This window comes from Lonchura striata, chromosome 19, assembly GCF_050655825.1.
Source record: "Lonchura striata isolate lonStrDom1 chromosome 19, ASM5065582v1, whole genome shotgun sequence".
NCBI classification, from domain to species: Eukaryota; Metazoa; Chordata; class Aves; order Passeriformes; family Estrildidae; genus Lonchura; species Lonchura striata.
The window spans coordinates 1,758,633-1,786,291 of record NC_140721.1 but is presented as its reverse complement, the minus strand read 5'-3'; the positions used below and the strand labels follow the sequence as shown (position 1 = coordinate 1,786,291).

General features: G+C 50.9%; 2 protein-coding genes across 9 annotated transcripts in view; one reads left to right on the top strand and one right to left on the bottom strand.

The window, feature by feature from the left end:
- The window catches only part of AATF (apoptosis antagonizing transcription factor), a 45,135-nt gene extending 44,080 nt beyond the window's left edge, over nt 1-1,055 (top strand). Inside the window, exon 12 of the mRNA XM_021524847.4 lies at nt 207-1,055. Coding sequence (XP_021380522.2) covers nt 207-270 — 64 coding nt within the window. The 3' untranslated portion in view covers nt 271-1,055. The remainder of the gene's footprint in view (nt 1-206) is intronic.
- A 1,821-nt stretch (nt 1,056-2,876) lies between these two features.
- The window catches only part of ACACA (acetyl-CoA carboxylase alpha), a 102,786-nt gene continuing 78,003 nt past the window's right edge, over nt 2,877-27,659 (bottom strand). For all 8 annotated transcript variants that reach the window (XM_077787580.2, XM_085557206.1, XM_077787581.2 and 5 more), the window contains 11 exons: nt 26,248-26,391; nt 26,022-26,142; nt 24,317-24,413; nt 22,849-22,945; nt 22,088-22,223; nt 16,567-16,744; nt 15,553-15,665; nt 9,878-10,032; nt 8,395-8,565; nt 5,154-5,290; nt 2,877-4,962 (listed from right to left, as the gene is read on the bottom strand). In XM_077787580.2, the coding sequence (XP_077643706.1) occupies nt 4,836-4,962; nt 5,154-5,290; nt 8,395-8,565; nt 9,878-10,032; nt 15,553-15,665; nt 16,567-16,744; nt 22,088-22,223; nt 22,849-22,945; nt 24,317-24,413; nt 26,022-26,142; nt 26,248-26,391 (1,476 nt within the window). In that variant the 3' untranslated portion in view covers nt 2,877-4,835. The remainder of the gene's footprint in view (nt 4,963-5,153; nt 5,291-8,394; nt 8,566-9,877; nt 10,033-15,552; nt 15,666-16,566; nt 16,745-22,087; nt 22,224-22,848; nt 22,946-24,316; nt 24,414-26,021; nt 26,143-26,247; nt 26,392-27,659) is intronic.

Sequence of the window (27,659 nt, the reverse complement as noted above, 5' to 3'; positions counted from 1 at the left end):
AAATATCCAGCTACACTGGAATATTTCCATATTTCTGTCCTGCCTGGGATTGGGCTCACACAAGTTCCCCCCTCTGCCTGTATTTATTAATAAAGATTTTTAATTACACCAGGCCTTTCCTCTTGAAGGAGTGGAGGCTTTGTGGCAGCTTTTTGCTTCCATTTTGACCTTGGGAAGTAACTTTTCCCTCCCCATTTTTTCCCCAGGACGGAGCTGTACCGGTCGCTGTTTGGAAAAGTCCGGAACGGAGAAGAGGCAGAGCAGAATTAGGAGCTGGGATTGAGCTCCAGGTGTTCTCCAGCTGCTCCCTCAGGCTGCCCAGGAGCAGAGCCAGCTCTCTCAGCCTCTGGTTTGTCCCAAAAATCCCCCTGAAGGAGCACCAAACCTGCTGCATCAGAGGAGAGTGAGCCTGGCTGAACACCCCCTGCCCAGCCTGAAATGCTTCCTCCCAGAGACAATCCATTTTTAGCTATTCCCTTTAAATTCCTGACCTTGATTTTGCAGCCTGGGCACAGTCTGGGGGGAGGGACACAATCCAACCCCCCTGCAGCTGGGTCCCCCCACAGCTGTGCTAAAACCTTGGAGATTTGAGGACTGGGGGGGTTTAGTGCCCTGATGTGGTGCTTGGCTGCATATTGACTTCATTTTTTAGCAGTCAAGAGGATTTAAATGTCATTTCCATAATTAACATGGCCTTAAAACAGAGGAAAGGTGCTCCTGTGCAGGCGCCAGAGCTCCCAGTTCACCTCGTGGCTGTTGCACACACACAGGGACATTTGGTGGCCCTGGCACGGGGATGAGCCTGGGGCTCCTCCAGCCCAGCACGGGTCCTGCACATCAGTTCCTGTGACTCTGGGCCACTCAGGCTGTGACACCCCGGCCAGCACAGGGCACTCCTGAGGGCTGGCTGGGGTTTGCAGCAAATCCCCACGAAGGGATCCACCAGAAATGGGGCTGCTCTGGTGTCACTGATCCCTCTCATGGCCATGCCTTGTCCCACAGAGCTCCCCTGTCCCTGGCTGGGCTTTGGGCACTCCAATTAAAAAGGTTTGTGAGCTGCTTGTCCCGGTGTGATCCGTGCAGGAATCCCCATCCCTCCCTGCCCCAGCAGGTTTCCTTCAGAAAGCAGAGCAAGTGCCAGGTGAGGCTTGGCTGGAAGAGCTTTCAGGGGTGAGTAAATCTCTGTTCCTCGCAGAGGAGCAGAGCTGCAGCTCCCAGGGAAGTGCATCATTTTCCTTGTCCTCTGGTCCAAGCCAGAAAAGCACCTGGATTTAGGGATCCACTGATGACCTTTTGGGATTCTGATGACCCCACATCCAGCAGAGCCCATTGCAGGCACAGCCCCAGCCAGGAGCTGTGGGGGGACAGGAAAGGCTGATTTTTGTCACCTGTGCCAGGGCTGCAGCCCTGCTTTGGCCTGCAGGGAGCTGAGGTTCTGCCATCCACAGCATCAAACCCCTGGGTTCAGCCCCACAGCTGTGCCACCCCTCACCTGTGATACCTGTGTCCTGTGCCACCCCTCCCGTGTGCCACCTGTGTGTCCCCAGCTGCCCCAGGTGATGGGCACAGCTCCCTGGGCACACAGAAAGAACCAGGGTGATTTCCACCAAGTTTTCCTAATGCTGCCGATTAACAGCAAATGACATCTTACCTCTCCCCCCCCAATAGAATATTAATTCTTTATTAATTCATGATACAGCTGCTAATTAGTACCTCCACAAATGGGCATCACACCTTAGCAAAACACTCGGAGGTGTTCTGGGGACGGGGGTGTGCAGAGGGAGGGACAGAGGGTTGTGTTAATCCTCTCCCCACAACCCCACGACAGCCAAGAATTTCAACTTTCAGACAAACAACTTCATTTACAAGTGTGTCTCTAATTAGCTGCAGAATTAGTAAAGCAGAGTTTTCCCCCCATAGATCGGCCAAACCCCCGGGGGAGGCTCTGGAATGGAGAGAATCGCATTTCCAATTATTTTGTTGAATTGCTAATTTAGTTATTGTGCCTGGCGTAATTGTGATGGGTATTGGGTGTGCAATTCAATTTGTTTTAAATATTTGTGGGAAGGCTGATCAGTAATGGAGCTGACCTATTTCATGGCCCAAATTGAGAGCAGAGACTAAAACAAAAAACAGCTACAAAGCCCCAGTTTGTCTCAGTTTTTATTTTGATGTCTCTCATCCCTCTTAAGACTGTTGATGCAACAAAAGGTTTACATTAAAAGATGATGGCACTTTGATCTTGGGCTTTGGAGAGCTTACAGCTTTGGTACGGCTTTTCTTGGCATTTTAATATGGAGATATTTTAGGCTAAAGAGTTTTAAACGTGATGCTGGAGTTCAGTAGGGTCTGTCCCCTCACCACCCCCCAAATTTTAACTATCATGATTCTGGTTTGAGAAACGTGGAAAAAGCAACTGCTGGAGTTGTGGTGGGCAAATTTAAATCTCACCTTCCATGGGGAGAACTCCAGAGGGTATTTGTGGATCAGCTCCCAGGGACATCCTTTAGCCAAAGTCCTGGTGGGCCTTTCCCTGCAGGCTCCTACTGAGCAGGGCACAGAATGAGGCTGGAAAAGGTCTCCAGGATCTTCCAGTCCAACCATCCCTGCCCACGGAACAGCCCTGGGAAGGGGGTCCCCAAGTTCTCCCACCTCAGCAGCAGCCTCTGTGCTTTGGGGGTTTTTTCCCTGTTTGTCACATTCCCTGTGATGCTGGAGGTGACAATGGAGGGTGGGAATGGGGAGTGGCCACCAGCAGGCTTGGTGACAGCGAGCTGGGACCTGGAGGGGTTCCACAGAACCCTCTGTGCCCCGGCCTCAAGCACAGCTCAGCTCCCCCGGGCAGGGGTGACAGATTCCACTTGCAGCAACAGAGCTGGAATTCATTCTTTTTATTAAAAGAAATTGAGGTAAGTGAAATACTTCAGCACCAGCGAGAACCGTTCGTACCCAGGGGCTGTCCCCCTCCCGGTGACCCCCCACACCTGGGGACATCCAGGTGCTGCTGCCACAGGGCCCCAGCAGGCCCAGACCCCCAGGGCCACTGCAGACCCCGGTGTCACCCAGCAGGTTTTTTTGAGCTGCTTTACCCCCAAATTGAGTGGGGTGTGAGCCGGTGCTGGGAACACTGAAATGGGGGGAGGCTGTGGCAGAGTGGGCACGGGGACACCTCCAGATGTCCTGCAGAAGGGACCCTGGTGACACCACCACGGGGGGATCCTGGTGACAGCAGAGCAGCCCCACAAGTCCCGGTCCTGCCCGGCTGACACATTCTCTGTCTGTGTGTCCTGCTGCAGCCCACCCTGGCGTAAGCAAAAGCATCTTTGGGGCTTGTTCAGGGGGCTCTAGTGGAAAAAAAAAAATCTCTTAAATCAAATTAGGGTTCTTAACTATTAAGAAAAAGCAAGACCTGCAGGTGGCTGAGCTCTGCTGGCCACAGGCAGGGGAGCAGCGACCCCGGGCTGGCACCTCCAGTCACTGGCAGCACTGGCAGAAGGGCTGCATTGCACTTCAGGAGGAAACAGGGAAGGGTGAGAGGCACTGGCAGCATCATGGATTAATTCTCTCATAAAACAGCCCTTCTGATGTGCCATACTTCTGACCTACAGCCCTTCCTGCTGGACTAAAGGAGGGGCTGTAAAATCTGAAATTCTTCCAAGACCATCACTGGTGAGCCCGGAGTGCCCAGGCCCAGCTCTGCAGCAGGAGCTGTGTGAGGGGTGGGCTGTGCTTCCCTCCAGCACTGCAGCTTCTCCGAGCTTCTCTGACATTAAAAAACAAGTAGAAAGAAGGTGGGGATCTGGGGGGACCTGGGCAGCTGCCACCCAATTCTTCCTGACCATTGCAATGAGATCCAAACCTGACATTTTTTCCCATTCCCAGGCAAGAGTGGCCCCTCCCCAGCCACACAGGCAGCTCTGGGGCAGGGCAGGGTGATGGAGAAAAGCTCTCCTCGGATCCTCACACCGAGATTTCCTTCTGCAGCCCCGCTGGGGGATTTGGCTCTGTCCTTTCTCCTTCCTCACCTCACCCTGGACCTGCCTCTGGGATGAACACTCAGCGAGGATCCACAGCGGGGCTGCCCCTGCCTTAAGCCCTGAAAACACCAGGGCAGGGAGGGCAGAAATGCTGAGCAGCTGCACTTTGGTCTCTTGTGCCTCCTCCCAGAAGGGCCTTTCACACAGTTCACAGCCTGCTCTAAAGGAATCGGGCACAAAGGCAAAGCGACAGGGCTGCAAATCCCCCAAAACCCTGCGCCCCAAAAACCTTCCCAGCCCTGGGCAGCCCGGGAGCCTCCTGGGGGCACAGGGACAGCCCCGCCACAGCAGCTGAAGGCTGGTTTTGCTCTACCTAGGAGACGAGACAGACGTGGGACACACAGATCAGATCACCACTGACAGAGGGTGACACACAAATCGCCACTGACGGAGCCAGGGGCTGCGGGGGGACAGGGGGACATTGGCACTTGTCAGCACAGGGGAGGAGAGGAGAGGAGGGCAGGGTGTCCCTGCAAGGACAGGGGTGTCCCTGGGGGGACAGGGGCGTCCCTGCCACGCCAAGGCCTCGCGGTACCGGAGCACCCAGCCCCGCTCTGTTCAATAAATAAGGTACAGGAGGACAGCGGGGACTCAGTTCCGCAGGCGCTTTGTGTTTTTATACATTTTCCTCGTGTCCCTGGCCAAAGGACACGCTTCCTCTGGCCAGCCTGATTTGAAAAGATAAAAATGTCACTGCAGCAGCGCTCCCTGAGCCTCCCCCGGCGGCGCGGCCGAGCAGAGCAAGGGCAGGTCCCGGCTCCGGGCTCCTCCCGGGCAGGGGCAGAGGAGCCCCGGCTCTTACGTGGACGAAGGCGAGTCCATTGTGGAGAGGATCCGCACGACCTCGGCTCGCTGCGTGGGGGAGATGTGCTGGGTCATGTGCACGATGGAATCCATGGCAACCTCGGGGTTGGCCTGGACCAGGCTGCAGAGAGGACGGAGAGCAGCGAGTGAGGCAGCTCCGGAGCTTCCCCCAGGGGGCTGGGGCTGTGCTGGACACTTCCCCAGGACACTGCTGGGCTGGGGTCACACAGGGACTGGAATCCTGTGTGCCCCACGGAGAGGGAGCAGCTCTGGAGCCATCCCTGATCCCCCCGCGTGCCCTCCCTGGCTCACCTCCGGATCTGCTTGAGCACGTAATCCCTGGAGATGTACTTGATGTTCTCCTCCACCACCGAGCGAACGCCCTCCTCCTCCGTCAGCTGCTTCTCCAGCCACTCCACCAGGTCCTTGTTGCTGTCCCACAGGTAGGCCTGCCAAAATGCCACAGCTCAGCCTGCACCCCAGCCCTGCCCACGCCCCACATTTACCCCACGGCTCCTGGACTGGCAGCTGTGGTGGCACATCTGGCTGGGCATCCCCACCAACACACCTAACAATCAGCACAAGGCCAAGCACTACCCATTGCTTTTGCATCCTGCCGTAAATGAGATGGAAGGGGACCAAGGAGGTGCTTGGTCAGTGCTGCAGGGAACGAGCTGCATCAATCCCAGGAGCTGTCCCAGATAAATCCCATTGCCCTGGTTATCAGCTCCCCAAATTCTGGTGGAACAGCCCCGTGGGCAGGGCCGAGCAGGTCGGAGTGTCTGGAACCCTCAGCCCCCTTTTTGCCTTTCACACGATCATTTCACCTGATATTTGCTAGACAGTCGGCTGTGTAATAACTCAGGAGTGTGTGAACCCCTAACAGCCTTCTCTCCTCTCCTCTCATTTTCTTTACAAATCATTTAAGAATCGTTTTGTTAATGGTTTCCGGAAAAGCAAGTACTGCCATTAGCACTCATTCATATTTATGTCATTTTATTTGGGTAATTAAACACAAAGCTCCTCATTTAAAGGTGCACTATCCTTCTCTGTTATCACTAACCAAGCCAAAGGCAGAATGACAATGAGCTGGGGGCGGTGACACCGTGGTGGCACCTCCTGGGCAGGGAGTCACGGAGTCACCAGGGCTGGAAAAACCTCTGGGATCATCGAGTTCAACCATGCCCCAGCGTGCCAAGGCCACCACTGACCCTGTCCCCCAGGGCCTCCAGGGATGGGCACTCAGCCCTGCCCTGGGCGGCTGTGCCAGGGCTGGGCAGCCCTTCCCAAGGAGGAATTGCCCTTCCCATGGAGGAATTTCCTTTCCCGTGGAGGAATTGCCCTTCCCATGGAGGAATTTCCTTTCCCAAGGAGGAATTGCCCTTCCCATGGAGGAATTGCCCTTCCCATGGAGGAATTGCCCTTCCCATGGAGGAATTGCCCTTCCCATGGAGAAATTGCCCTTCCTATGGAGAAATTTCCTTTCCCAAGAAGGAATTGCCCTTCCCATGGAGGAATTGCCCTTCCCATGGAGGAATTGCCCTTCCCATGCAGGAATTGCCCTTCCTATGGAGAAATTTCCTTTCCCAAGGAGGAATTGCCCTTCTCATGGAGGAATTTCCTTTCCCGTGGAGGAATTGCCCTTCCCATGGATAAATTTCCTTTCCCAAGGAGGAATTGCCCTTCCCATGGAGAAATTGCCCTTCTCATGCAGGAATTGCCCTTCCTATGGAGAAATTTCCCTTCCCATGCAGGAATTGCCCTTCCTATGGAGAAATTTCCTTTCCCAAGGAGGAATTGCCCTTCTCATGGAGAAATTTCCTTTCCCAAGGAGAAATTTCCTTTCCCAAGGAGGAATTGCCCTTCTCATGGAGAAATTTCCTTTCCCATGGAGGAATTGCCCTTCCCATGGAGAAATTTCCTTTCCCAAGGAGGACTTTTCCCAATATCCAGCCCGGACCTCCCTCTCCTGCTGTTCCCTGGCTGTCCCCTCGTGGCAGGGACACCTCCCCGTGTCCCAGCTGCTCCCAGCCCGGCCTGGGGCTCTGCCAGGGATCCAGGGGCAGCCCCAGCTCCTCCGGGAACCTCTCCCAGGGAGGAATTTTGCTTTCAGAGCCCATCCCAGCCCCTGACACACTTGAGAAACCCCAGGATTATTTTATTTCCTTCCACACAATGTCTCTGATTGTCTCAGGCCGGTGATGTCACTTCAAGATTTTGCTTATTTCATTGTTTTTCTCCTTATTACGACTTGGGAGTGGGAGTTTTGCTCCCTGCCTGTGGCCTGGCAGGCAGCAGCACCCCCTGCATACAAAGGAAGGTTCCAGGAAGGGGGGAAGCCCAGCCCCAGACCTGTGTAAAGCTCCATTTACCCAAGAATCCCAAAGCTTTTCGTTTAGGAGAATATTTAATACTCTTATTAATCATTTTTAATCCGTTTGCTTTTAATTAAGAAACAGCATGATGCTTCCCTATCAACATATGCCAGGGAGCAGATTAATTGTGGCTTAAGATAACTCTCCTTGATTGGTGTAATGTATTAGCTAACGAGCTGCCTGCTTTTGGAGAGCTCAGGCTCTACCTTGGAACGGCTGCTGCCCTCCAGAGAACATTCCCCCCTTCCCTGGAACCCCTGGGTGCTGGGGACTTCAAAAACAGAATAAAAAAAAAATAGAATTAAAAAATAAAACACTGAAATAAAACAGAATTAAAAAAAAAATAAAGTAAAATAAAGTAAAATAAATAAAGTAAAATAAGGTATCATAAAGTAAAATAAAATAAAGTAAAATAAAATAAGATAAAATAAAATAAAGTAAAATAAAGTAAAATAAAGTAACAAATAAAGTAAGATAAATAAAGTAACAAAGTAAAATAAAGTAGCATAAAGTATAATAAAATTAAAGAAATAAACAAAATAAAGAAAATTAAATAATACAGTAACAAAGTAAAATGAAATAGATACATAAAATTAAGCAATATAAATAAAATTAATGAAATAAATCAGAATAGAATAAAATAGAATACAGAATAAAATAGAATAAAATATAGAATAAAAATGGAATAAAATATGGACTAAATATTGAATAAAATATAGAATAAAATATGGAATGAAATATGGAATAAACCAGAATAAAATAGAATAAAATATAGAATGGAGTAGAATAAAATAGAACAGAAAAATAAAATAAAATAAAAAATAACTAAATAAATAAATAAATAAATAAAAATAATAAAATAAATAAAAAAATAAAATTAAATAAAATGAAATAAAATAAAATGAAATAAAATGAAATAAAATGAAATAAAATGAAATAAAATAAAATAAATAAAATAAATAAAATAAAATAAAATAAAATAAAATAAAATAAAATAAAATAAAATATAAATAAAATACTGAGATTGGAGGCTTGTGAGAGACCAAGCCGAGAGCAGCTCCAGAGCCTGCCCTTGCTCAGAGCCTGCAGCTGAGCACAATTCCCGAGGAATGCCCCCGGTGCCTCTGGCCATGCCCCGGCCAGGGGTGGCCCAGGTGGGTGCCAGGGCCCCGACTGACCTTGACCGTGCCCTCCACCTCGACGAACCAGCGGCGCAGCATGGCCTGGATCTGCCCGTCCGTCAGCTCGGGGTTGGCCTCGTGGATCTTGCCCTTCACCACCTCCTCCAGCAGCAGCCGCCGCAGCCGCCAGTAGAAGAAGGTGCGCGAGGTTTTCCAGTCCAGCACGTCCTGGGGCAGGACAAGGAGTGAGGCAGGGCAGGGGCGGCCACCCCGGCCCCCCGATCAACCCCAGGTGGCACCCGCCCTGCTGCCCGTCACGGCGGGGCACCAGGAGCCCTGCAGGAGCCTGGCAGCCCTGCAGGAGCATGGCAGCCCTGCAGGAGCATGGCAGCTCTGCCTGCAGCCCTGCAGGAGCATGGCAGCCCTGCAGGAGCCTGGCAGCCCTGCAGGAGCCTGGCAGCTCTGCCTGCAGCCCTGCAGGAGCCTGGCAGCCCTGCCTGCAGCCCTGCAGGAGCATGGCAGCTCTGCCTGCAGCTCTGCCTGCAGCTCTGCAGGAGCCTGGCAGCCCTGCAGGAGCATGGCAGCCCTGCAGGAGCCTGGCAGCTCTGCCTGCAGCTCTGCAGGAGCATGGCAGCCCTGCAGGAGCATGGCAGCCCTGCCTGCAGCCCTGCAGGAGCATGGCAGCTCTGCCTGCAGCTCTGCAGGAGCCTGGCAGCCCTGCAGGAGCATGGCAGCTCTGCCTGCAGCCCTGCAGGAGCATGGCAGCCCTGCAGGAGCCTGGCAGCCCTGCCTGCAGCTCTGCCTGCAGCTCTGCAGGAGCCTGGCAGCCCTGCAGGAGCCTGGCAGCCCTGCCTGCAGCCCTGCAGGAGCATGGCAGCTCTGCAGGAGCCTGGCAGCCCTGCAGGAGCATGGCAGCCCTGCCTGCAGCCCTGCAGGAGCATGGCAGCCCTGCAGGAGCCTGGCAGCCCTGCAGGAGCCTGGCAGCCCTGCCTGCAGCCCTGCAGGAGCATGGCAGCTCTGCAGGAGCCTGGCAGCCCTGCAGGAGCATGGCAGCCCTGCCTGCAGCCCTGCAGGAGCATGGCAGCCCTGCAGGAGCCTGGCAGCCCTGCAGGAGCCTGGCAGCCCTGCAGGAGCACGGCAGCTCTGCCTGCAGCCCTGCAGGAGCCTGGCAGCCCTGCAGGAGCATGGCAGCTCTGCAGGAGCATGGCAGCCCTGCTTGCAGCTCTGCAGGAGCCTGGCAGCCCTGCAGGAGCATGGCAGCTCTGCCTGCAGCCCTGCAGGAGCATGGCAGCTCTGCCTGCAGCTCTGCAGGAGCCTGGCAGCCCTGCAGGAGCATGGCAGCTCTGCCTGCAGCTCTGCAGGAGCCTGGCAGCCCTGCAGGAGCATGGCAGCTCTGCCTGCAGCTCTGCAGGAGCCTGGCAGCCCTGCAGGAGCATGGCAGCTCTGCCTGCAGCCCTGCAGGAGCATGGCAGCCCTGCCTGCAGCTCTTCCTGCAGCTCTTCCTGCAGCCCTGCCTGCAGCCCCAGCCCCGGACACTCACGGTGATGGCCCCTTTCTCCTGCATCCTGCCGGGCGTGTCGTGCAGGTCAGCGAACTGCATGGCCACCTGCTGGTACATGGGGGCCAGGAACTCCTCCCGCTCCTTCAGCTTGGCCTCCAGCTCCTTCCTGTCCGCCGGGCTCAGCTCGGGGGTGCCTGCAAGCACACCGAGGTCAGGGGGAAAATCAGGGGTGCCTGGAACCACACACAGCTCAGACCCCAGGGAAAATCAGGAGTGCAGCTCCAGAGCTTGGAGAAGCCAAAGGACAAACCCCAGAGCATCAGCTCCCAGCAGTGCCCAGCAAATCTCTGGTCCAGCCCAGACTTTGTGCCCCAGAGACTCAGAAAAGGGCTCCGAGGGTGTTTTCAAACTCTGTTCCATTTAAATGCCAACGATCTGAGCCGTCTATTAAGTGACATTTACAGGACTTACTTCTAAAAGAGAATAATGTCCCAGCACTGCTGTTCATTCGGCAGGAAACACAGACTGTGGCACAGCAGCTTCACCACTCCTGTAGGCTGCTGCCTGCCAGAGCCCACCCCAGGGGCTCTGCAATCACTGCAGGAAGCCAAAGCAGCCCCAGGCCAACAAACCCACCTTAAACCACTGCAGAAGCTTTACAGAAACCCCAAGGGGGACCAGGGACAGAACCCAAGGCTGGAATTCACTGTCACTGGGCCCAAAGGGGCCCACAGAGGGTGATCGGACAAATTCATGCAAGGAGATTCCAGCACAGGCTCCTGAGCATGAAGATCAGATATTAATCTGTGCTCAGGAAGCCCCTAAACCACAGCTGGGAGCTGAGGCAGCATCCTGGGGGCTCCACGGCAGGATGCTGCTGCTCCTTGCACGCCTCATTCCCACAGACAGGGCAATCCAAGGCTGCTGGTCCAAAGGGGAGAGCTCCCCAGCCCCTGAGCTCGGTGCTCACACACCCCATACATGCATTTTTCCAAGGCACATGTATTTTTCCAAAGATCCTTCCCAGGGAAGGAATGTTTTTTTTTTTTTCTGTGCCTACCAATATAAATGTTACCCTAACCCTTCAGATGCGAGTAAGAAGGTTTTAATTAAGAGAAGCTCCCCTTATAACCTTCAGAATAAAAAATTATCTGTATTTATCCACGTTGAACTCCCAGGCTCCCTGCTTTTAATGGCAACACAAGCACTTGAGGCAGCCCCGCTGGTGAATTCCGGCCCCTGCCACCGAGTCCACCCAGCCAGGCCCAGTAATGATTTAGGTGAGATTAACAAATATGTCAATGTCTATTTTCTGCTTAATTTAAAAGCAGCGTCTATAAAGATTTTTGACTTCTGAACCCTGTTCTCCTGGAAGAAAGAAGGTAACAATGAGGAGGGGGGATAAAGAGTGATTATCCCATCATCGATCGTTTGTCAGGAGCATTTCTTATTCACTGGACTATTGTAAAAAGCTAAGCTCTCGATCAATCCCGTAAGCCCCCTGTACAATTAAATATCTTGGAATGGTTTTCTTTCTTTCCTAGTCAGATCTCGAGGCCTCAGGGTTTTTCAGAAAGCCTGGGCTTTATTTATTTATTTCTCAAGGAAATAAAATAAAATAAAATAAAATTTAAAAAAAAAAAGAAAAAGAGAAGTCTTCTTCCACAAATCTTATCCTGGCAAGGAGAGGGGAGTTAAAATATGGGATTCCTTTGCTCTAGAGGTACTTGACAGTTAATGAAACTGTTAAAGTTTAAATCATAGGAACATTATAGACCTCTAGGTATGGATTGGCTGCTAATCAATAGGGAAACAAAAGGAGCAGCACTCCGAGACAGCCCTGATCCATGAGCACAGAGCCTGGCACGCAGCTGGGGCAGCACCAGGAACTGTGTGCCCCCTGCCCTGCCAGGGGGCACAGGGCAGGCTCCCGAGTGCCAGCAAATGCCACCCGCTTCTCTTGGACTGCAGCTTCCCCTGCAGCCTCCACACCACCACGCAGGATGGGAAGGGGCTGGGAAACCTCTTCCTTCTGTTCCCAGCACCCCCAGAGCCCACCCACGGCAGGGAACACCCCAGCACCACAGGCTTTCTTCTCTTTTTAAAGCAGCAACACAACTGCCTTAGCCAAGTTGAAAAGATGTCCTGGGAGAGGAGCAGCTCCAGGGTCCCACACCTGCAACAACAGCCTCCCACCTGAACCTCACCTCCTCTCCTTCTGCCTCCAGCAAAGCAGCTGCCAGACATGAATTCATTCTCTCTTGGAGGGTGTAAGCCCTGGCACAGGGTGCCCAGAGCAGCTGGGGCTGCCCCTGGATCCCTGGCAGTGCCCAAGGCCAGGCTGGACAGGGCTGGGAGCACTCTGGGATAATGGAAGCTGTCCCTGATGAGCTTTAGGGTTCCTCCTAATCCCAACCATCCTGGGATTCCACAAAACTCAGCAAAGGCAGCAAAAATGCCAAAGGTGTCCGGGCTGCCCAGGCAACTCCCCCAGCCCGGCTGGAGGGAGCTGCTCCAGAGGGGAGAGGGAAGGTCACAGGGAGCCACTCATGTCCCTGGAGACACAGGCATTTTTGGATTGTCTCTTGTTTCTTTAAATGAGACAGGCTGTAATTGCTTCACTAAATATTCAGCAGGATTTATGTCAGAAAGGTGCAGCATGAACAGCCAGTGAAGGTCACACCAGCTCGTGGCACAGGCTGCAAATATCCTTGTGCAGAATCCCTGGGACTCCCCCCCTGGCCCTTCCCTCTCTCTGCTCCTGAGGTCTCATTTCTCAGCAGGTGAAGTGTGGCAGCGACATAATTCCAAAAAATTCCTGCCCCCAGCCCTCCTGGGAGGATATCCCAGTGCCACGGAGGAGCTGAGAGGAAGCAGGACTTGCTCTGGGAGCTTTGTGATGGTGAATTAACACCAATTTAAATGCAGCAGCACCTGCACAGGGAAGCAGCTACTGCAACCAGCATCACCCACAAAACAAAGTGACAACCCGTGTTCATCCAACACCCCACGAGAGAGGGAATCAGAAGAGCAGTGTCTCTCCCAGGTTTTCCTGAAAAACTGGCAGTGGGGGTCAGTTCTGATCCTGCACCCCAAAATGTTATTTTCAGAGAGGAACTGCTGTGCTGAAGTGGAGCTGAGTGATGCATAATTGAGTGTTCACTCATTATTTGGAATTTTAAAGACAATTTTGGATGCTCTTTAGCCAAGTTAGGTGTGAACCAAGGCCCAGCAGCACAGATTGACTGCCCTAGGAAATTTAACAAGTGAAATAAGTACAATTAGAGGTGCATTCAGCACACAGCATCAGCAAGGAGGACATTCCCACTATCACCATGTGCATCAGGTGATGACTGGATGCTGCCTTTTTCCTACAAAAACCATGGAAATGCAATAGCCAGTCCTGCTGTAACTGCAGCCATTCTGCCATTCCTTTCACCCATATTCCACCTCGTTTTTGCACCTCTGACACAAGGCACGGAATCTGTACGATGAGGCTGATTTTCACTCCACTCCTGCATGTTCTAGTCCAATTGTAATAAATAAATAAAATTGAGTCTCTGCATTTTAAACTCTGGCCCAAGGCTCGCAGCCTGCCCCGTTCCCACACTTCTGGGTGATCCCTGCACCCCAATTCCATGTGGGAATGTGCTCTGGGGCAGGAGAAGGGCCACCCCTCTCTCCCCCTGCACTCAGCTCTTGAGTGACACTTTAATAAACCACGGGGGCTAATCAACATTTCAGCAATCGTGCTGCAGAATTGATAATGAACAGATTTATGTCAAATGATTCGATATGTGCCAGCCTCCCCTGCTCTCCCACTCCCCGGCCAGCCCCGGCGTGGGCTGCTGGGGAGAGAGGGAGAGCATCTCGTGGTGCAGCCCGGGGAGGGATGACAGCCACTCAGGGGTTAAAGAGAGGCACTGAACCCCCAGCTAATGAGTAAGAATTCAGCAGGCAGTGTAAGATAAATGGAGCTTTCTCTGCTTCTGCTGGAGTCAGCATGAACTGCGGCCCTGCGGCTTGTTTGTGGCAAATGGAGTGCGCGAAATATCAAAGGGCAGTGATCCAGAAGAAGACCGACTTTGACAAATTTTAAATTGGCCAGAAAGAAAACCGGCAAAAAAAAAAAAAAAAAGAAAAAAAGAAAAAAATATAAAAAAAAAAAAATTATGCAATTCAGTGTGTCCTGCAATCTTGGCTTTCCTGCTCTGGTGTGGAATTAGTGGCAAAACAGCAGCAATGATGGTGCTGGGAGCAATTACGATCCATCTCGGGGAGATGCTTATCAGTGACTGAAGCTTTTAGAGCTCTCCCTATGTACAGTTGTAAGTGACTTGCTCTTGTGTTGCAGTCATTTTAATTAAAGTGTATGGAGTTTGCTGGGAGTAATTACCCTGTAGAGGAAGAGGAGGGGAAAAAGCCCTGACTAGGCTCCTCACACGGGTCTGTGAGGCTGTTGGCAGAGAACTCCATCCCATCTTTCCCCTTGTGGGTTTTTTTTAATTTTCCCACAGGATTCAGGGGCACCCTGCAGGTGTCCTGTACCCACAGAGGGCCGGGTCCCCATGATTTGGGGTGGCCACTGTCCCTTTGCTCCTACAGGGACACTGTCAAGTCTGACAGAGGCCCAAAGTGAGGACTGCTGAAAATAACTTCCTTGCTGCAGCTGCAGACTTTCAAACTGGGATTTAAGTCATGGAATAATAGGATGGTTTGAGTTGAAAAGGATTTTAAAGATCATTTCATTCCACTCCCTGCCATGGGCAGGGACACCCGTCACTATCCCAGGGCACCCCCTCACCCTTCACCCGTTATTCTCTTCCCGAGGTGTATCAGGAGGGTTGTTTTGTGTATAAATTGTTGCCCTGCCATAAATTAAAAAAACCCAAACAAATAATAAAATGTAACTGCAGCAATAGCCAGGATTTATCAGTCATTTGCAGAACACTTTTCCTCCTGAAGGTTCCCAAAAGGCTTTATAAATTCAAGCCATACCCACATGGCACGCTTCTCCCTCCACTGAAATGTAGTCAATTTTGGAGGTAAAAGGAGGCTCTGTAAGATTATACTCTCATAGTAAGAGCCAGTAAAGGACTATTTAAAAAGCCTATTCCCCCGAGAGAGAACATATCTGATATTAAGTGCATTTTGCTGAACACTCTGCATTTTGGGATGTTGAGTGCTGGGATCACTCAGAGTGGAAACAACAACCCTGGTTGTGCCAGCAGTGAGCTCTGCCCTGTTTACAGAGACATGGACAACACTCCTGATTCCCTTGGAACTGAAGAGCACACGGGTATCATTACTGCAAACTACCCCAGACACCCAGTGACAGCCCAGCAGCCCAAAATGTCTTTGATCAAACCCTTCGTTACATGAAATGATGCCCGCTGAAGGCTTGGCCCACAAACCTTCAGTGAGCTGAGCAATTGCTGAGCTGGAAATTAGACCCAGGCATCTGCAGCGAGGGTCTGTTGTGAGATCCAGTCAATAAAATATAACAAAAAAGAGAAATCAGCTCAAAAACCCACAATATAACACACCCTGGGTACGCTGAGCACGCGAGTGTCATCTCACGTGTACGCACGTGCCGTGGTCTCACCTGGTTTTCTTCCCAAGTCAGACAAGAGTAAATAAAAATGGAAATGGCTGTGACCAAACGCCCCCTGAGGGGTGCCCAGGCCGCAGTGCCCCACGGGTGTCCCACGTACCCAGGCGCTCGGCCAGCTGGATGTACACCGGGTCCACCCTGCGCATGGTCTTCACCAGGTCCTTCCTGCGGAAGCGGATCTCCACCGTCCCCTCGGGCTCCAGGATCCCTCCTCTGCAAGCAAGCAGAAAGGCACCTCTTGCACCTGACTGTGTCAGCAGCCACAAAATGGAGTGGCCCAGCACCTGCTGGAAGGCGTGTGAAAGGAGAACAGGGAGCAGAGGGAGGGGTTGTAGCTCTGGTTTGTCCAGGCTGAAAACGCAGATGAGGTCCCACATGTCCAACCCCACGGGAACAAACTGTCCCAGGCCATGGGGAGCATATGAGCCAACAGTGTGCCTTGGTGGGCTCCTGGCCTGGGTCAGGAATGGTGTGGCCAGCAGGAGCAGGGAGCTCATTCTGCTCCTGCACTCAGCACTGGCGAGGGCACACCTCGAGGGCTGTGTCCAGCTCTGGCCCCTCAGTTTGGGAAGGACCTTGAGATGCTTGAGCACATCCAGAGGGGGCAACGAGGCTGGTGAGGGGCTGGGAGCACAAACCCTGTGAGGAACGTCTGAAGGAGCTGGGTTTGTTCAGCCTAGGTTGTTCAGCCCTTTGAGGAACATTAGAAGGAGCTGGGGCTGTTCAGCCTGGAGAAGAGGAGGCGCAGAGGTGCCCTCATTGCTCTCCACAACTCCTGAAGGGAAGTTGCAGACAGGTGGGGTCGGTCTCTTCCACCAGGCAGCACTGACAGAACCAGAGCGCACAGCCTCAGCTACGGCAGGGAAGGTAAAGGTTGGATATTGGGTAAAAAAATTTCACCCAAAGAATAATAAAGTACTGGAGCTGTCTTCCCAGGAAGGTGGTGGAATCACCATCTCTGGGTGTGTTTAAAAAAGGCTGGACATGGCACGTGGGGCTGTGGTCTAGTTGAGGTGTGAGGGCATGGGTTGGACTTGGTGATCTCAGAGGTTTCTTCCAACCTCACTATTCTGTGACTGTGTGACCCCAGGCGTGGCTGAGGCAGAGGTCCCACCTGCTGTCCCTGTCGGCGTACATCTCCATGTGCCGGGGGTTGATGGTGGGGTCGATGACCACCCAGGAGCCGCCGCGCAGCTCGCCCTGCGGCGGGATGTAGATCAGCACCGGCTGCCGGTACTCGCGCAGGCCGTCCACGATGTAGGCCCCAAACTTCAGCACCTGGTCGTACATGTCTGGGGATGGACAGAGAGAGGGTCAGCATGGCTGGGGATGGACACAGAGAGGGTTAGAGATGGCTGGGGATGGACACAGAGGGTCAGCATGGCTGGGGATGGACACAGACAGGGTCAGCATGGCTGGGGATGGACACAGAGATGGTCAGAGATGGCTGGGGATGGACACAGACAGGGTCAGCATGGCTGGGGATGGACACAGACAGGGTCAGCATGGCTGGGGATGGACACAGACAGGGTCAGCATGGCTGGGGATGGACACAGAGAGGGTCAGCATGGCTGGGGATGGACACAGAGATGGTCAGAGATGGCTGGGGATGGACACAGAGAGGGTCAGCATGGCTGGGGATGGACACAGAGATGGTCAGCATGGCTGGGGATGGACACAGGGTCAGCATGGCTGGGGATGGACACAGAGAGGGTCAGCATGGCTGGGGATGGACACAGAGATGGTCAGCATGGCTGGGGATGGACACAGAGAGGGTCAGCATGGCTGGGGATGGACACAGACAGGGTCAGCATGGCTGGGGATGGACACAGAGAGGGTCAGCATGGCTGGGGATGGACACAGACAGGGTCAGCATGGCTGGGGATGGACAGAGACAGGGTCAGCATGGCTGGGGATGGACAGAGACAGGGTCAGCATGGCTGGGGATGGACACACAGTCTGGAGTCACAGCTCCCCAGTGCCCCAGCCTTGGACACATCCAGGGGTGGGGCAGCCACAGCTGCTCTGGGAACCTGTGCCAGGGTCTCAGCACCCTCACAGGGAAGAATTTCCTCCTGACAGCCCATCTACATCTCCCTGCTCCAGGTTAAGGGCATTCCCCCTGTGCCATCACTCCATGCCCTTGGGTAAGTCCCTCTCCAGCCTGCAGGATGCTCCCACACCTGTCCAGATGTGGGACCTCCCCTCTGGAAATCCACTCCGGACACTTCCCAGGGCTGCAGTGCTCAGTGCACACCAGGTGCCCTGGGGATGACCCACCCCTGCCTCCCCAGCCCACAAACATTCCCACAGCCTGGGGAATCCGCCTGGCTACGTCTGCACTGCCCAGTTCCACACTTACTACCCTGGACCTCTCCCACAATTCATGTGATGTGAATAAAATGCACCTAAGGGCAGCAGAGCTTTTCCAGATCTTCATAAAAATGTGTGTGGAGAGGGATGGGGAACAGCACTCGGCTCTTCCTCCATTAAAATTTGTTTAAGGCATTTTGCTCAAAATTAATAAGAACAACTCCACTGTGTAAAGACAGTACATTGAAAATATCAGCCCCAAAGGTGATTTAAATAAAAGAGGAAAATGGAAGGCAGAAGAATTTCTATGAGATGATATAGTTTCTAATGGATACAGTTTGTAATGGGAACAGGCACTCTTGAATATATATATATTTTGTTACATAGAATTATATCTAGAAGTATTAAATCAAAATACAAGAAATGAAAAATAGTTATTAGGCTCATCTAGCCCACCTCTTTGTTCACACAGGACCGTTTCTTCCACAGTGCTTTTGAAAGCTCCCATTCAGAAACCCCCAACAATAAATCTGCTTCTCCAGGGGCATTTGCACAGCCAAAGAGATGAGAATTCCCTCAGAACTCAGCCGGGCTGGCCCTCCCTCCCCATTAATTTCATGTCGCTGCCCCTCGCAGCACCCTGCCCCATGGCTGCTCTCCTTCAGGCTCACCCCAAACTGCAGCAGGGTTTGCAGTGGGTTTGTCCTCACACACTGCAGGCGTCCATCCCTCATCTCTCTTCCAACCCCCTCCATCATTTGGGGTTTTTTTTGCTTGGACCCTCCCCGTTTGCCTCATTTTTTTCTGGCCATTAAATACCAGTGCAGAGAAAATTGAGGAGCTGCATTTATGTACCTGCAACAGGAACAGTCTGGGAGCACTGAGACACTTTTATTCATCTAAAATCCTTCTATCCCTCGAGAAAAAACTCATTTCTGGGCAAGAAAGAGATCCCAGCCAAGGCCCCTTTGTCATTCAACCTTCATTTTAGTGCTAAGCATTAACATCAACACAATTAAGCAATTAACTCTTTGGGAAACATTCTTTTCTATTTCATATATATATACAAACAAATATATATATAAATAAATATTAGTACCACAGGCACTGATAGGATCTCTCCATTTCATTTCCAAGGTCATTGCCCAAACACCCAAGAAAAGAAATTTCATGTTATTTAAGAGGTATCAAATGCTGACAAAAGGAAGAACAATTTATTCCCTCTAATTGGGAATAAACATAAATCCCATCAGAGACAGTGAGGATTGAGAACCAAACAAAACTCCAACCTTTCCCTTTGTCCTGAGCAAAGAAAAAGACTCAAAAGAGGTGACAAATTTATTACTAATTATACAATTATTTTATTATGTAGTGCCAGTAATAAACCACTTGAAGTACTTTCAGCTAATTCTAGTGTTAAGAAAATAATTGCTCGATTCAAATTATTTTAACCGAATTAATTCTTTACTAGACATTTTTTACTAGTGCTACATAATAAAATAATTGTGTAATTAGCAATACATTTTTCACTCCTGCCACGGGTATATATTTTACTCAGGTGAAGTGCAGAGAAGAGCAGCACTAATTGTTTGAGCAGGGCAGAGGAGGGAGGAGCACAGAAATTGGGGGAACTCGCTGCTCTCTCCCAGCTCCAAACCTCCCTCGGGCTGCCCGGGTGAGACCAGGGCAGGATTTTGTGTCCCAGGTGCCAGGGAAGGGTTTCTGTGCCCGTGGATTTTTTGGGATCAGCCCTGCACCTCTGCACACAGCTGGGAATGTCCTGCAGTGTCCCAGCAGCCTTGGCATCCTGATAAATAACTGATGAAACCCCAAAATTGGGCATTCAGTAGAACCAAGCGCTGCCTTCCTTTGCACACCCAGTGCGGATGTTCTCAGCTCAGTCAGAGGAAAAAAGAGAAAGATTTCTGCCAGGCTAAGCCTGGGGAAAGTCTGGGAGGAAGGTAAATGTAAACAATGTAAACAATCTATTATTTTGTTTTCTGTTCATATTGTTTACAGATTATATTGTTTATAATCTATTGTTTATGGATATGTTCCACCACACTGACCTAAGCCCAGTGCACCAATCGGGTGAAATGGTTTTACTGTAAGACCAATGGAATTAAATGTTCACCAAGATGGACATTATAAAAGAGAGAAGTGCTTTTCAATACAGAGAGAGGTGCTTTTTGAATAAAAAGCATTATAAAAGAGTGCCTTTTATTTAAAAAAATAAATATATATTTTATATGTATTTATTTATATTTTATATATATATATAAAAGAGAGAGGTTCTTTTCAATATAGAGAGAGGTGCTTTTTGAATAAAAAGCATTATAAAGAGTGCTTTTTATTTAAAAAATAAATATATATTTTATAAATATTTATTTATATAATATATATATATATAAATATATAAAAAAGAGAGAAGTGCTTTTGAATAAATGCTCATTTTGCCTTCTGAAGTGGTGAGAGTCATCTCACCCATCCCTGCCTCAACAGCATCACCCCCAGCCCTTCAGCAGGGCTGCTGGAGCTGCTGCTGCTCCAGGGGCTGGAGGCGGCCTCGGTGTCCCAGCCCTGGCTGCAAACCCTGCTGGGGAGCATCTCCTCCCCGACTGCCAAAGGGTCCCCACGGTGCTGCAGCCCAGAATTCCTGTACTGAGCCAAAGCTCAGCCCCAGCGAGGGGTCCCTGTCCATGGCAGGGATGGAACGAGGGGACCCCAAACCAGCCTGGGGCTCGTGGGCGACGCAGAGCTGGCACCAGCAGAGCAGAGCCGGCTCTGCAGCAGGGTGGGCAGTGCCCACCGAGCTCTGACCCCTCCTCAGTGCCACCCACAGGGCCACGCAGCCTGCTGGAGGTGTCCCCACCTCCCGGGGGTAAATCCTGGTGCCCAGAGCCCTCCCTGCCCCACCAGCCCGGTGGGACACAGATGGGACATGGACAGCACGGCCAAGACACCCATCCACCCCAGGGCCAGCCTGCAGCTGAGCCCTGCCGAAGGGCTGGGTATTTATTTTATTTGCAGGATAAATAGGTGGGCAGTAAAGCAGGAGCCCCAGCAGGGTTCCACGGGGGGGATTGGGGTTTGCTGGTGCCCAGCCCCCCTGCGAGCCCAGCACCCTGGTGCTCATTTCCAGGGAATTTCACGCCTGACGTCTCCCCGCCGTGGGTCACCGCCGGCTCGCCCAAACCAACCCCTGCCAAATGGCTCCTCCGTCGCAATTCTCCAGCCAGGTTTTTGTAATTTAATTTTGCATTATGCTCAGGAGCCTTCTGGCCACGGGGATAGCTCATTGGGGAAGCCACCACCACCACGAGCTGCCTTTATTTTGGGCGTTATTTATTTATTTTGCAGCAGGAGTTAGACCTCCCAGGCTGACTAGGAAAGAGGGGGTTTAATTTTTTTTTTTTTTTTCCCTTTTCCTCCCCCTTCACTAATGTCAATTTTCAGCATAGCAAGAGCTGTCTCTAATCTTTTCCTACTCATTACACACAATTTTGGAGTCATTTTACCCACAGTGCAGTCGGCTCCTGGCAGTGTGTTTGTGTGCACTGAGGGGTGGCATAATTGTTTATTTTCCCTCCCTGCATAATCCGCAGCCAGCACTGAAACCAAAACTGCAAACAACTCCCCAAGGGACACCGAGAGTGTCAGGAGACACCAGCAGCAAGCAGGAGGCTGGAAAATGCAAGAAGCAAGGTGCAAACTACAATGGCTCTGTCCTTCCCTCCTCCTCCTCCTGCCAGCTGGCTGGAATAACTTGGGATGTGCAATATAAATATTAACATCCTCCTGCTGCCTGTTCCACCCAACTCCAAAGCTAAAACTCAGTTTCTGAGGAACCCAGCAAAGCCAGATCTGACATTTTAAGGGAAATCAATGTTTAAGGACTAAATAGGGTAAATAAATAAGCTAAAATGACATCAGCAACTTCCCAGTGTGCTGTGTGGCTGGGAAAGCACTCGTACAGAAACAGCACACGGAGCAGAATCCACCCTCAAAGGCAACGGGTGTTTTCCAGAGGGAAGAATTTTGCCCTCTTTTGCCACCTCCCACCTTTGCATCTGCAAACTCTTCCTTGTGCCCAGCTGAGGAGCAGCAGAGCCCAGCAGGCTCTGGCTCCCCGAGAGCTTCAGTGCTCCTGTGACCTCCCTCACACAGGTAAGAGACCCTGACCTCATCCTGCACTTCAGACTTCACAGGATCAATCTCACATCCTTGGCGCTTCACAACATCTCCAGCAGCACGCTGCGGTGCCCTGTGCAGCCAAGACAGAGCCCAAAGCAGCCCCAGGACAGCTCCAAAGTGCTGCTTACCTTTCATTCCCCCAGAGAAGCCTCTCCAGTTGGCAAAGACCATCAGGGGCAGCCCTTCCCTGTTGAAGTCCTTGATTGCCTCGGCTGTTTTGAAGGCAGAGTCAGGGAACCACACCTGCCCGGCCTGCTGGATTATCTGGTGGGAAGAAAAATCCACCGTCAGGCCTTGACGCACGTTGTTGTGAGAGTTGAAACACAGAAAAATCATCAGGAGCAGTGGTGTGGGATAAACAACGAGGAACATGGCAGGTGAGATGTGTGGGATCTGCATGGCCATGGTCACCAACTTCAACAGCAGCATTGCCATGAATTCAGCTCAGAAAAGAGAGTATGGACAGCCTGACACTGTGATGCTGTAAGGAGGGGAAGGAGAAGAGAAAGAAAAGGACATGGGAGAGGAGAAAGCCCCGGAGAGATGAAGCAGGGCCAGGGCTGTGAAATCAGGAGGGGGAACAGCAAAATGTCAGAGCAGGAAGGTCGTGGAGCACTCCAGCCACAGCAAGAGAGCAGGGAAGGGATTTTTGCTTGTCACATCTCCTGGCCCTGATCCCTGCTCCTCCTCTGATCCCTGAGGGAAGCAGGAGCACAGGGAATCTGGGAATTCCTACAGGCCTGCTGTAGGAATGCTCACACACAGTCCAGGCACTGCCAGCTCTGCAGAACGGCTGCACATCGGTACCACGCCTGGGAAAGGAGGGAATGCCACCTGGACAGGGACATTGGCAGGGGACACCGAGGACAGGAGCACACAGCCCACCCACCTTGGCCTCCGAGTCCAGGTTTGCAGGATCAGCAGGAATGCTGAGCTCCACCGTCCTTGTTTCCACAGCAACCACTCCTACAGGTATTCCTCCCAGCCTGCACACAGGTGAGACAGTGAGATCCCTACTCCTGCTTTACACATCCAACAGCCAGGAGACACAAACAACAGGAGCAGCATTGTGGCCTTTTTTTTAAAGAGTTGAGGCTGGAGAGTGCCAGAGAGGTCACAGCTCTCAAAGGCAAATCTATTCCAAAGATGAGCACATTCCTCTCTAAAGATTAGACAGAATAAACCAAACCCAGATTTTGAATGATAAATCTGTGTATCCACCACCTTTTGCCTGCCATCACCCAGATTTCGGTACTGGTGGTCTTGACCATGAAAAATCAGAGAATCCCAGAACAGGCTGGGAGGGATTTTAAAGAATTCCTGCATTTTGCCCAGATCTGCTGCTGCAGGGTGGCTGCCAGGGGGGCAGGTGCAGGAGTGCAGGTGCCAGGGAGGGTGCCCAGCTCTGCCTGCCAGGGCACCCAGGCCCTGCTGCACACAAAAGGCATCGAAGGCACGCTGCCAGGACAGCCCCACAGAGCCCCTCTCCCTCCCCAGCCACCCCAGGCTGATGACAAGGAGCAGGCAGGGAAGAGACAGGGCCCATGTGCACTGAGGGGCTGCAATATTCCCATTGCCTGTGATGGAGAGTCTGCTGGAACCCCATAATTGCAGAAGCCGTCTTAAATCGGTAACTTATAACTTCTATATTAGGGCCCATGTGACCTAATAAAGAACATCTTTATCCAAGTATTACAGTTATTTATTGAACTTGAAAACAGCTCAAAACAACTTCTGTTTTCCATAATACTTCATATAAATTTTATCAGGCTAGCACATGAAGATGCTACATCTTGTTTTATAGTGTGTCCCTGGACAAGTTGCCATAGAATAATAAAAGACAATTTACAGCCAACAGCACACATATTCCAAACATACATACAAGAGATGAGTTTTGGCAGCACTTACAGTAACAATCCCAGAAGAATACATTCATATTTGTTTTTTTTCAAAGTGCCACTGCTTTTGAAAGGAGTCTGTTTCATTTGTGTTATATATCCCTGCTGTGTGAGAGTCCAAAGCCACTCGGAATTTGTCAGAAGAAAGGAACTGCAAGTGAAGCTGAGCATGGACAGAGAGCTTCTGGCTTTGCCAAATCATTGATTTCCACCCCTGGCACACTGCTTAGACTGGAAGCCTTTAAATTATAGAATTACAGAGCCATGGAATGGGTTGGAAGGGACCTTAAAGGTCAGCTCATCCCTTTCTTTCCAACTCCTTCTGTTAAATAGATATATATATCTATACACGCATAGGGAGAGAAGGAAATAATCACAGGAATGTCGTGTTCTAGAGAAATGCAAAGCATAAGCCCAACTTGATCTCTACAATTGTCTAGAACACACCTCAGAACTTACCTGGCTCTCCCCACCACGACTGTCTGTGCCCAGGGCTGCATGATCTCCATGAACGAGCCGTGGTCGAAGAACCCACTCAGCCACTGCCCTTTCTGATCTAAAGGGAAGGGAAAAAAGGGAAAAATCAAAGGAGGAAGGAGAGAGGGAAAAAAGAAAACAGAATATCAAAGCAACAAATCAAACTTGCTTAAAAATGCCAACTGGAGAACATGGCACTGTCTTTTTATTTATTTAATTTTAAATAGATGACAATACAAGGGAACATTAGACAGCTGAGCATTTGTCTGCCTTCAGCCATCATGTCTTATTTCATTTCCTAGTCTGCATAAAGACAGCAATTTATCAGCAAAAGCATCATTTATTGTTAAACGATGGGGTTCGGAGAGCAGAGGGACTTCCCGTGCTTTTAAATAAATAACTCTGCTTTTTTCAAGACTACAAACATTTGTCAAAAGGCAGTAAAGTCATTAAAGATGGTTTTCAACACATCTATTTCTATTTTTAAACTTATCTCATATTCTTCTCTTGATCCTGCCTAATCTTTCTTTGAAAGCAGGAATGCTGCAGAAACCCAGGAACTAAGTATGAAAATTTCAATGGTATTTCAGAGCCAGCCACAGAAATCACAATTCTGTGGGGCAGCTGCCGTGCACTGGGGTTTTGGGAAGCTCTGCATAAAAATAACCCACCAAAAAAAATGCCCCCAAAAGCCCAAATCCCTCCCAGCTTCACCCCTTGGCACAGAGCTCCCGAGGAACTCTTCCCTCTGAACAAGCACCTCTGCTTCTGCAAAACCAAGTCCAAAACCAATTAAAAAGTGGAGATCCAAGCACGCTAACCTCTGCTGACTTAAACAGGATGGAGAGTGTTTTATCAAGCCCAAACTTGTAATTACTGTGTTCTACATTCCTTGCCTCTGTGGCCCCACTGTAAAATGTGACCATCCATTTCAGAATTATCTCTTTATCGCGAGCCCGAAGCTGATCGTTTAGATTCCGGCCTCGTGTCGGGCGTCAGTTTGAAGAATATCACGGCAATATCTCCTCTAATAAATGGCTTTAACTTTTCACCTAGGAGATATCTGCTTTAACTTATCACAGGGAATCATCTGCTTTCCTTAACGCTTCCACTAAATTAAAATCTGAAGTCACTCGATTTGGAAGCCGGCGTTTGCGGCGCCCGGACAGCTGGATGAATTGCTTGAGAGATGATGAAAAAATATTATCCAAAACCAGAAAACTTAGTTTATCACAAATCTCATTTTAGCCCCCCAAACTCATTAATAACAGCAGGAGTAATGGTCACCCAGTTTGCAGCTTGTACCTACACAAGGCTACACAACCCCAGTGGTGCCAACACAACAACTCCCCGGGATCTGCAGGAATATTGTGATTCCTTTAACATGCAGAGCCTCTGTGGATGGACTTTCCCCTAAATCATAAAAACAATCCATAGAAGTAACCATTCTAAGTAAACAGATCATCTATAAAAGCATGGTGTCCCTGAGAACTCAGGATTTACATGCTACTTTTAGATATTGTTTATAAATAATATCATAGATTAATATTTTTCTATGCAAATACTTATCTATCCTATCCATATTGCTCAGAACTAAATATTTTACAGAATCTGAGATATATTTGGGTTGCAGACAGCTGGCAAACAGCCTTGAAACAAGATGAGCTGCTGCATCCCCTGGCCATACTTGGGTTGGGGCGTCCAGCCAGCATCCAGCGAGGGTCGTAGGGAGCCTTGGTGGGAACAAAGTCAATGGTTCTGTCTATGGGGTCCTTGGCTTTCAGCATGGGCACAGGGCTGTGTATGTTCTAAGGGAAAAAGGAAAACAGAGAAGGAAGTGAGAGCCCCGTTCCCCAGACCCTGCACACACAGCAAACAGTGGCACCTCGGAGCTCTGCAGGCCCTGGAATTACCTTTGGCATGTAGGAAAGCCACTGCAGAATGGTGTAGACTCCTTCAAAGTCGTCACACACAGTGTCATGTGTCACCCCGTTGTTGTGCATGATCTGGATCCCTCCCAGCTGGTTGTTGGAGGTGTAAACTTCCCGTCCAAGCACCTGGGGGAAGAAAAACGGGAAAGCCATCAGTGCTGGGATGTGAGCAGGAGGTTCTGGCCAAGGAGGTGCACACAACCCCACCCCTGCAGCACCTCAGCGTCACCTGGAAATGGCGAGGATGGAGCCAACACAGCCTCCCAAGCCCTGTGTGCAGGAAGGAGCTGCTGAACAGTGATCCCAGGTGAACAGAGGGCAGGGATATCGGGATATTGGGAAGGAATTGTTTCCTGGGAGGGTGGGCAGGCCCTGGCACAAGGTGCCCAGAGCAGCCGTGGATCCCTGGAAGTGTCCAAGGCGAGGTTGGACAGGGCTTGGAGCAGCCTGGCATAATGGAAAGTGTCCCTGCTCATGGCAGGGGATGGAGTTGGATCTTTAAGGCTCCTCCCAGCACAAACCATTCTGGATTCTATAATCCTCAAGGGGAATGATACCAGTGGGGAAACTGAGGCAGATTTCCCACTCGCCTTCCCCAAGCAGCAGTGTAACCAAAGTGCTGAGCCCAGCTCAGCTCACTAATCCCAAACTGCTCCAAGCAAACGGTGTGGGCTGACACATGTAAATGCATAACTGGGAAAAATAAAAAGCCAAACAAACAGACAAAGGCCCAGCAGCTCCTTGGAGAGGCTGGCCAGGAGCAGGCTGGGGCTCCTCATTCTCTTGCACAGCTCCAGCTCTAATCTGAGCCCGGGCAGCACAGCTCTTTTCTCATTCTCCTGCTGTCTCTTCCCATTTGCCCTCTCCCTGACTGATACACTGATCTCTCGGTCACTTGCCTTTCTGCTCCACTGACTCCATATTACTAATAACACCTCTGCCACGGCCAGTTTACCTCATGAAGGCAGGAGCACATCATTACAAAATAAACTCATAACTTTGACATTCCGGCAAATACACGCCGTTTGTTATTTTTATGGGTTGAGTCTTTCTAACAGACAGAGGACATTACACACCTGCTTCATTTGGATCTTAAAAACCCCCTCAGACGGCCTGGCCTCCCCCAAACACCCAGCACAGCTCATTCTGGAGACAGAGGAGCTGGCAGATGCCAGTCAAGGTTTATGTACAGCAGGAACCGAGGCACAGATGTCACAAAATTAACCCCCAAATACAGAATCCAGCGTGTGTTGTAGCACAGGGATGTTCCTGGGCCTCCCTCCTGAGCTCAAACACCCTCCTCCTCCTCTAACAAAATCAGTGCCAAGCAAAGCCATGGTACAGAAGACAGCAGCACAGACTCAGGTTCAAGGATAAGAAAAGCCCAGGCCTCC